Source organism: Teleopsis dalmanni, chromosome 2 (genome assembly GCF_002237135.1).
Source record: "Teleopsis dalmanni isolate 2A chromosome 2, ASM223713v2, whole genome shotgun sequence".
NCBI lineage: Eukaryota > Metazoa > Arthropoda > Insecta > Diptera > Diopsidae > Teleopsis > Teleopsis dalmanni.
In genome coordinates this window covers 44,058,655-44,069,897 of record NC_051847.1, presented here as the reverse complement: position 1 = coordinate 44,069,897, position 11,243 = coordinate 44,058,655, and the positions used below count along the sequence as shown (strand labels likewise).

The window sequence follows — 11,243 nt, the reverse complement described above, 5'->3', positions numbered from 1 at the left end:
GACTGCAAGCACCAGGTATCGAACTCATGTCCTGCCAAATTTGAAGCTCAGAGTCAGCGGTTCTTGCAAAAAATTAAAGGAATGTGAACGGTAAAGCACCGTCCTTACCTTATATAGCCTTCACTGTCTTCAGTTCCCGTAGTTAAAATCACATTATTGAGGCGACTCTTGACTTGAGTCAATAAGCAATAAATTGGCAATAAAAATAGTTACAGAAAGCGTTAAAGGCTATACGTAAATCAACCAGTAAGTCTAGCACTGACATAATTATATTGGGGCGTATTTTAAAAGCCCTAATATAACTTTTTTTCAGTTCCCATGGGTGAAATCACCTTTTCTAGGCAACTTAAATCAAATTGCTGAAATAAAAAAAATAAGAGGAAGAGTTGAAGGTCAAACCTAAAACAAAGAGTGGCTTAAGCAAAGTTATATTGTACTCTATGGGAACTATTTTAAGGGCGAAAAAATCAATTAAATCTGCTTAACGATATTTATATGTTTCGTTTAATAAATCTAGATACTCGGTACAGTGAATGTATATATTATTATTAAATGAATATAATATTGAATAAATTAAAAAAAAAATTACGTTGCTTATTATTAGTATTAATACATCATTTATTATTAAAATTATTATTTTATTTAAATAAAAAGTAATAAAATTCCAGAATTTTATTTATTATTTATTGCATACTTTTAGGTAAGTGAAAACTTAGTTTATTTTACAATAAATATTGCAAAAAGATTGCAAAATAAGCAAAAACAAAAACAGTGTTGGCTAAGAGCTAAGATTTATAAATAAAAAATAATAAATTTTTTAAAACGTTTACTATTTAGAAACAAACTTTCAACTATTTAGTTTTGTTTCTATATGACGCTGAATGAAGTTCTGGTTGTGTTTATTACTTAGTCCTTGCAGTGCAATAGATAACCCGATAGATTTAAAAAGGTCCAAACTTAATGTTAAATCAAGCAATAGTAGAAGTTTGCCTATCGTGATTTCCTGATCAAACTATATACTTGTCGTAATGCTTAACATAAAATCTCTTGTACTTTTATCGATCATACGGCCTCAGGTTGATATTTTTCTTGAGGTTGGATCATAGTGTGACTCTTAACCTATTTACCAAGTCTTGATTACCAAAGTCTCGTGTCGCATTTATATCTAACTTCACTTCAAACCTGTGGTTGTTTAGTTGGATCGTTGCTACAATACAATTAATTTTTATTCACTGTTGCTAACTGTCGTCTTCTTGCGACAACATTTTAATATCCTGATATTTTTGGAACTACGAGTATACTCCTACCAAAATAAAATCGGTTGTCTATAACATTGCCACGCGATGTGACAAGTTGGCCACAACAATATGCTTCGGATTTGCAATTTTTGATTTCTCGTTGTCGGCACGAAGCATCTTATAGCTCTTTGGTAGGATGATATCACCTCCAAAGACTTATTGCTTAAATTTTTTGTAGGAAAGTTTTTTATCTGTATTATAACAGACATTCAAGTTATTGAAAGTGTTGTTACTATAAACTTTATAAAAAATACATATCAGCAATCATTTGTACTATTCAATTTATATTAATCAAGTTAAGAGTGCAATATATTATTAGTCTATTGCCTCATGAGACTCTGATTTGTCATTCAATATTTATTTTTCTATTGATTGTACAATAATTTATAACCCCACAAGTCTAAGTTGAAGTAATAACTACTTATTAAATAAGAAGAAATAAATCATTCGATAATTTTTATTTTTTATAAACTTATTTAATTGTTTTTATTTCATTAGTTTATTTCTTTATTTTTTAACAAATAAAAAAAAGGGTAAAAAAGTTAAACAAAATAAAAATTTCAGTCTATTTCTAAATGAATAAATACAAAATTCTCTTGTCAAGAAAAAAAAAACAAGAGTTTCTCTTTGAAGAAGAATTCGCAACTTCTGAAATTTTTTTTTCAAACACTTTAAGCGCGTATATCTTTATAGTGTTTCTCATCGTCATCCTTGTCCAGCTTAATGGAGTATTTGCCAATTAAGGAACCTTCAACATCAGCTTGTCCATCAGAATTGAATGTTGGACCATCGCCAATTTCTTTTGTATCTTCCTTAACTACACGGTATCCATTTTCATCAGCTTCATAGTGGACAGTGCGCATAACAAAGCCATCACGATATGAGTAACTGCCTTTGACCTTAGTACCATCACGTACTTCCTCACGTTGAATGGCACCATCGTTGATGTCATCCTCCACTTTTGAATTAAAAGCATATTGTGCATTTTCGTTTTGGTAACGTTCAAGCTCTGCCTTCTCAAGCTCTTCAGCTTCATCGCGACTCTAAAATAATAGAATAAAATTATTTAAATTAATTAATTACTTTGCATGTGTTTTAATTTGTAGTTTTTAGTGTAGTTTTTATAAATTTGGATGGAAGTATAAGTTTTTAAATGGAAGTATTAAACTTTAATGTTTTTTGATTTTATTGTACATATTAAATTCATTAAATTCTTTTAATTATGAATATGAAAACGGTTAAATTTACCGTAATAAATAATTTTTTTTATATTATAATTATAAAAATTTTTTTTATAAAATTCTATATAAAATATAATTAATTAATTTAATTATATTTGAAATTTTTTTAAAAAATACGTCACAATATTTTCTTAAAAATTCCACAGATATTATCAACTGTTTAGATATTTTTTTTTAATTATATTATAATATTATGAAAACGAAAAACAAATTTTAATATTAACTAAAAATAACTAAAATAAGTATAATAGGTTAAAAAGCTTTTAACCTTAGAGTAGAAAAAATATAAAAGGCAGAACTTCTTATATTCGCTTGCAATAATAAAAGATACATCACATTTAATGTGTTAAAGCGATCTTCTTATTTTTATATATAATAAATTCAAACTTAAGAAAAAATTTAAAATTAAAAATAATCTCACATAAATCTAACATTTAAAATTATACAATCTTAATAGTCGTCTTTGAAATTGGTCCGAAAGATTGTAGAGGTCTTTGAACATATTCAGTTTGAAGTAATAATTGAGATTTTGTTTTTTATATATATAAGATGACTGGTTTTGTTATAATTCATAATTGTTATATTTATTTAATATTTTATTTTTGTTATGTCAATTTTGTTTTTTGTAATTTGTTTATATTGTTAACTGATATTTGCAATTAAAATGACAACTGTTTTGAGAAGTGATGTCACATTTTGAAATTTTTAATGCATATTCATTCCCTCAGATTTGCATAAATAATATGCATGTTAACCGAGTTGCCAAGCTCCATCTGAACTTCAAAATAAAAACAACGAAGTTTCATAATATTGAATACAATAGTTTACTTAGATACTCGTACACTAAGATCTTATCAACTCACTCTGTACTTGTAAACTGGAAAGAAAAACAAGTTTGATTTTTTGGGATGGTTCAAAATTTTATGTTACGTGTTTACCGACTAAAGATGGGATCGGTCATGAAGGCTGTGCAAATTTTTTGTTGAATTATATCTGTTAATTTGAAGTTTAAAAATGTCTTTTAGTATATATTATGTATGTAGCATAATAAATATATACTTAAATATATACTTAAGAAAGAATAGTTGAATAATTTTACATAAGTACATGTGCGCAATTAGACCGATTTTGTATGGTAGAAGTGCAGGGAGAACCTTTTTGGTTCTATAAACTTTCTCATGTCATGGACATAAATTCAAAAAGCATTGATTATTAATAGTCGAGTGCTTAAATAAGAAAAAACTAACTACAGAACTATCCAGTTCTATTAAGACACAATAAATATACTATTAAGTCATTATAACTCAAGTTAGTATAAATATTAATAACTCTAATTTCATGACACGGCAGAACAAAAAAATATAGGAAGACACAACTTGACACTACATGATATAGACATATATTGACAGATGGCAAATTGTAATTTATTTGCAAATGAGGTTAAGTCGAGAAGGTGGGAGTTTAAATGACAGTATTAATTTTTAAATTGTATTGTGTTTCAAATACAATCGGATATTTAGAGGCTGAAACCATCGAAATGAGTTGAAGACTATATGTATATATATATTTTTCATTATTGTGTTGAGGCCAGTTAAGTCAGTGCACTTAAGCACTTTTACTCTCTATTAAGTGCGAGGTTTTTTCATAACCCCTCTCTACGCCTTGACTGGATTATTGTTTATCACTTCATCAGGCTAAGCAATAACTGACCTCAGATCTGCACACTTCCCCAAGGAGCCTGTAAACATTTTGAGATTTGTTAACGCGGTAAACCTGTCAGTTTTTGTAAATAGTTTCAGGGTTCTATCCTTTATGTATTTTTTGATAGGGTCATATTTCAATTCATTGTCAATTAAGCATTTCATCTAAAAGCCATCCCACGATATGAATTTCTGGTATATAATAGTAAGTATATAAATAGATACTTATTATTGTTTAGTCTTTTTTATTTAATAGAGCCGATTTTTTGATTTTTTTTTCTCCAGTTTTATTTTTTTTTAATTTTGTTTACTTACGATCGTACAAATTATTAATATGTTATAAAAAAAACAAGTGGATTTCAATATATCTACAAATATTTGAATATGTGATTTTGATAAAAAATATTTAATATTTATAATAATATATAAAAATAATAAATATTAATAAATAATATGATATTATCATATTATAATATGATATCATAAATGTTCTGAGTTCTGAATAAATTATATAATATTATTACCTTCAATATATTATTACTACTTTCTTAAAGATGTCATAAAAGCTTTGACTTCTAATTAAATATTATTACCTACAAGATTTTAGTATTACTTTCTTAAAGATATTATAAATAATTTAGTTTTTGGTTAGGTCAATATATTTATAAAAGATTTAAATTTTTTTTAATTAATTAATTCGTAAGCAAAACAAAATAAACACAATTTTCTAATATCGTTCAACATTAGTTCATACACATCTCATGAGTTGCTTATACCGGCTATAGTTCACCAAGGTTTTCGCGAAACTACTTGATGTCTGAGGTCAATAATACACGTTAATAAACAGTCAACAAATAAGCGGTTTATTTGCCGCACTGATTTTAGTCGCATTTGTAAAGTGAACGAGCGAAGAAGTCTTGTGAAATCTTAATAATAACAACAAAATGGGTTTGTTTATAATAATAAATAAATTAAAAAACATTATAAAAAATAATGTTCCTCTTAATATTATATATTAAAATTCTTGTATATTTGCTTTAAATTTCAGTTAAGAAAATAATTATTTTGGCATTGATAGTTTCCTGCTTGGCATTGGCTTTGGCAGCTGGTAAGTAAAGCAATAATTTGCAATTATAAATAAATTCTTTGCATAAACAAGTTATGGACTTTTCGAAAACAATTTAGGCGACTGTCCTTCAGCTTCGAAGGTCTTGAATTGTACACCTAAGTGCTTGCATGACAGTGAATGCAGTTCCGTTGGCGGTAAATGCTGTCCTAATTTATGCAATGCACGCTCCTGCGTACAACCCAATTTACTAGGCAATTCTGGCGGCAACACCTCACCTTTCAACAAAAACTGTGAGTGTAATTATATATATAAAATAATTTTTTTTTATATTTCTTATAAGCCCAATGAGTTAAGTTTGTTATTTATTGTAATTATTATTAAAAAAAAAAACCAAAAAAATGTGAAAAAATAATTTTTAATATGTACGGTTTAAATTTCATTTAATAGCCTATACCGCTAATTAATTTGAATGAAATTTTTTTAAATTCTAAGTAAATTTATTACTAGGAAAATTTGCATAATTTGTGTAATTTGTAAACTTATTGCATTTAAAAGCTTGCGGTCAGACTTCAATTGAACCCGTGCTTTAGAATTCCAGTTGCAATTCTGCGAAAAACTATTTTAGGTAATTTTACAACTAGTCCGATTGCTAGTTTATTTGCAATTTAATTGGAAATTTATATGCTATCTATATATAGTTTTATTTACAGTTTGTAATAATTGATTAAATAAGCAATAAATGTTTAGATCATAACCTATCCTATAATAAAAGATAAGCCGCAAATAATAATAATAATAATTTCGGATTAATACTAAGTAATTATTTTGACCGACCTGATAGCGCAGTGACAGAGATACGACACATATGCTTTCGGATCAAATTCAACTAAGAACCTTAAAAAAATGCTTGGTGAATATACCTTAGTAATAGAGTTTTTAAACAATAATTAGATTTACAAAAATGACTACTAGAAAATTAACTAGAATGATAGCTCTGTATAGTTTTGCAAGCGGCCAATAAGTCAATAGTAGTTTTATATATATTTTTGCATATAATGCATGATATGTATTAAGCATATACATTTCAGTCCCATATTTTACCGCTACAGATCAATAGATCTATGCATGACTTACGCCCAGCTAAATTATTTTAAATTAATAACAAAACCATACAAAAAGAGTAAAGACATTTTTATAAATATAATTATATATTTATATATTATACTAAACCGCACTTTTATAGAAACTTTTTCATTTTTGTATTAAAAATATATATACTATATATTTATATATAGTTTAAATCAGTTTATTTTCATTACATTTTAGTTATATGTTTTATATTCATATATTTTTTAATTTCTTTAATAATAAAATATTTATATAATAATCAGTTCAATATATAAAATAAATATAATAAATATTTGCTTTTCTAATAAAATATTACTTATTTTATTTATTTTATATATTTGTAAATAAATAAAAATAAATATACATTTATTTCTACTTTGTGCATTTGTATTAAATATTTTATTCATTTATAAATTTTACTAATTTAAAACTAACTTTTAATATTTAATATATTTCGAAATAAATAAGTAAAAACAAATAAATATGTATTTATTTCTACTTGATATATTTGTATATATATGTTATTTATATATAAATTTTGCTATCATCAAATAAATGTTATTTATTTTATAGTTTATATATTTGTATATAAATGTTATTTATTTCTAAATTTTGCTAATTTAAAATTCATTTTTATTTATTTTATATATATATATTTATATATATATTTCATATATTTTATATATATATTTGAATATAAATAAATAAATAAAAATAAGTATATATTTATTTCTGCTTTATATATTTGTATATATATTTTATTCATTTTTAAATTTTATTAATTTAAAACTAATTTTAATTTATTTTATAAATATCTAAATAAATAAATAAATAAATAAAAGGAAATAAATATATATTTATTTATTTTTTATATATTTGTATATGTATTTTATTTATTTATAAATTTTGATACTTTATAAATTTATATTTATATTATATTATTAGCTATATAAACTTTATTTATTTGTTTATACATTTAATTCATTTATAAACTTTTCGTTACATAAATATATATAAATATATATAAATATTGTATTTGTCAAAGATGTAAATTTCTTATTATTATTTTCTTAGTATTTATTTATTATTTATTTTTATTATTTTTGTTTTTCACATTATATTATTATATATATTAGTATATAAATTCGTTGAAGACGTAATTTTTGGCAATTATTTTTATTAATTTTTAATGTTTTTATTTTTTTTATAATATTAATATTTAAATAATATATTAACTTTTTGTAAATATTTTCTAATATTTAATTAACTATTAATTTTTATTATTTTTTTTTTTAATATCTTCACAGCTGCCGCTTCTGGTTCCTATTGCGGCAATGTAAAGTGCAGCACTTTTGAAAAATGTGAAATGGATCGTTCGACTAAACGTCCAAAATGTGTGCGTACTTGAAAACAATGTAAAATGAATTTGTAAAATTCATTAAAATAACAAAACACGAATTTAGAGAATTTAATATGTAAAGTAAATGTTTCTAATATAATTACAATAAAAATAAAAAATTAAAAAAAATTATTCAACACTCACAACTGGCACAGCAAATGCTACACTCAAAAGACTCAAGACCAAGACGTATTTGAACATTTTGACTATATATATTTTTTTTTTTTTCAATAAAAATACTATTATATATCACTAATGAATTGTACTTGGTTATTGTAGTTGGTACTACGGAACGATACGCGCTTATCAAGTTAAGGTTTTGCTATGTGTCCAAAACGAGCAGCTTTGCGCGCTTTTATACAAGCTCTTGAAATCCGCTGCAGCCACACCAAAGATCAAAAAAAAAAGTAAAATGCGAGCAAGATCACACGCAATCCATGTGCCGAAATTGCATCGCTGCTCATACGCCCAAAGTTTATCAACTTCATAATTATTGACTTCTCTATAAACTCACAGAAAGAAGCGATCGAATTCGAAAAAAAGACTTACAATCTCATTGCTGTTGTTATACAAGTTTTATTTATTTTATTTTGATTTTTATTTTTATTTTTATCTTTAGTTTTAGTTTTGTTTTTATTGTAGTAGTTTTTGTGAACATATTTTTTCAACAATTCCAAATCCATTTTGCAATCGACAATTGCAGAGAGTCATGTTCACCGATCATCCATAGCAGCTGCAGAGACCCTACCCATTTTTTTCTTTACGATTTCTTTGAAGATATTTTTCTCTTGCTTTCGTGTATCTTCAACTTTCATGCAACATGGAAATACCAAGATATGAAATAGAGACTAACAACGTTTTTTTTTTTTTTTCTTATTAACTAATTACAAATAAGTTTCTGTAGATAGCGTGTTTTTTTTTTAATTTATACAATATATAACACTTTTTGTAACAACACAATTCGTAATATCTATTTGGACACAATATCGGTATCAAAGAAAAAAAAACATACAAAAAAAGTGGTAACTTAAGCCCTTAAAACATAACACAAGAAACGCGTACGTTGACTTTGTATGGCATCGATTTCCAAAGAAATAAAAAACAACACAAAAAAAAATTATACTCAAAAAAAAAAAATTTTGATCCACTTTTATTATGTGTCTTGGATCAATTGTTATGTAACATGGCTCAAGGTCAACTGGCAAATGCTGCTGTTGTTGTTGTTGCTGTTATCGTTGATGCTGCTCCGGTTTGGAGCCATCACACTTTCGAGTGGCATCACAACAGGTTTTCTGCATTATTTAAAAGCCTCAACTGCTTTTTGGCACACAACTTGATTTCTTGACGGCAACTCAACGGTTTAAGGTGAATAATTTTGATCAAACACGTCGATCATTTCACGTCGTACACATTAAATGTACATTTGTAATGAGCGGATTCAAATTATTAGTGGTAAAAGTATGGATTAAGAGGGTCACAGGAAGAAGACACAAAAAGGTATAGTTGACATTAGACGGTATATAATATAAATATAGAAATTCAAAGTAATTCAATCAATAAAACGATCGTAAATAGGATCATGAAAATGATTGTAAATAGGATCATGAAAATGATCGTAAATAGGATCATGAAAATGATTGTAAATAGGATCATGAAAATGATCGTAAATAGGATCATGAAAATGATCGTAAATAGGATCATGAAAATGATCGTAAATAGGATCATGAAAATGATCGTAAATAGGATCATGAAAATGATCGTAAATAGGATCATGAAAATGAACGTAAATGGGATCATGAAAATGATCGTAAATGGTATCATAAGAATGATCGTAAATAGTATCATGAGAATGATCGTATATGGGATAATGAGAATGATAGTAAATAAGATCATGACAATGATCGTAAATGGGAGTATGAGAATGATAGTAAAAGGTGATGAGAATGATCATAAATACGATCATGAAAATTAATTAAAAGAATTAAAAGGACTAAATCGATTGTATAGAATAAATTCTTTAATTCTTAAATTACTTCATTATTATAGATACTTTAAAAAAAAGTTTAATTACCAAAAATGATGATCTCTAGATCTTCTTTGCTAAAATATTACGTATGGAAAATGTAATTAATTGATATAACATTTTTCAGCTATAAAAGAAACGACAAAAAACGTGTTCAAAGTTCAATGTAATTATTATTGGATTAAAAACTGTTTTATTTATGAAACAATTAAATATTGGGATTCAGAGAGTTTTTGCAGTTTGAAGCACTTACTATGGTGCTAACACTTATGATAACAATAGTCGAAACAGATTTTTAAATTTAAACCAGATTTTTATGTAGCCACCAAAAGCCTCTCCCGAGTCGTTTTTCGAAACGTTAAAACGGAAAGAAATCCCAGAGAGACAAACCCGATGGGTTTTCTGTGATACCCATATTGTTCTTAGTCAAAAACACTTTACTAAGTATAGTAGTATGTAAAGGTGCGTACTTTAGAGTGAAAGTGTATGACAGATGCATCAATCTCTGATGTAGCTATGAAAACAATCTATGAAGGCATCACCAAGTGGTAAAACTTGAAACTCTCACCTTGTGGTAATTCTTGAAAGCGATGCATGGTGTTAATTTCCGAAAATTTTTGCTCATGTGTTTATTTTAGAATATTATTACCAATTGTAAAACTGGATTCGCTAGAAGCCTCACATCATTCCAGGTGGAGATGGCATTATATCTCAGTATATATAAGATTATCAGCTAGCAGACCAAATTCGAATGAAAAGCTTTTATTTAAATATATTAAGCATATATTTTATACCGTTTTTTAGACTGTTTTACCTAGATTACTTAGATTACTTAGACTAGTCTTAGCTCTATATTGCTAAGGAATGGTGCTTTCTTATAAAGATAAAAGTTTTGTCCGATCATAATTAATTTTAATTGTGAACCTGTTTCTTCCAGATATGTGTGCACTTAAATCTATTAGAGAAATTGAAAGAAAATATAAGCTTGAATGATATGAGACTTTATTGCAAATTTAATGGATCAAACATTCGACGTACTTTAAAGATGGTGCAACATTAATTCAAACATAAAGTACTTTCATAAGATTTAATAAGAGAGCGTGATATACTAAACTACAATTGATTATAATTATTAGATAATTTATATATAATTATAAAATGTAACAATTAAGCACATATATATTTCCTATAGAGACACCTTTTTAAAAAAAATCAAAACACTGCATTGACCGAAAGATAGTGATTTAGAGTAAAAATTATAGAATTGACTTAGATTTGTTTATTCGCAATATTAAATTATCCTATTAAATAATGACAGTAATTGCAATATTAATTTGTTTATAATAACAATTATAAATAAACTGTTTATTATACGATAGGAATGA

General features: G+C 25.8%; 2 protein-coding genes across 2 annotated transcripts; one reads left to right on the top strand and one right to left on the bottom strand.

Moving 5' to 3' along the window:
- Positions 1 to 1,764: 1,764 nt before the first annotated feature.
- Positions 1,765 to 8,163, bottom strand: LOC119681383. Its single transcript, XM_038094560.1, has 2 exons — positions 7,980 to 8,163; positions 1,765 to 2,341 (listed from the first exon to the last, which is right to left on the bottom strand). Exons 1-2 carry the CDS (start codon positions 8,034 to 8,036, stop codon positions 1,970 to 1,972), a joined length of 429 nt encoding a protein of 142 aa, XP_037950488.1. The 5' UTR covers positions 8,037 to 8,163; the 3' UTR covers positions 1,765 to 1,969.
- LOC119681384 lies at positions 5,103 to 8,091 on the top strand. The gene is made up of 4 exons (XM_038094561.1): positions 5,103 to 5,187; positions 5,288 to 5,347; positions 5,425 to 5,598; positions 7,744 to 8,091. Exons 1-4 carry the CDS (start codon positions 5,184 to 5,186, stop codon positions 7,842 to 7,844), a joined length of 339 nt encoding a protein of 112 aa, XP_037950489.1. The 5' UTR covers positions 5,103 to 5,183; the 3' UTR covers positions 7,845 to 8,091.
- Positions 8,164 to 11,243: the final 3,080 nt, after the last annotated feature.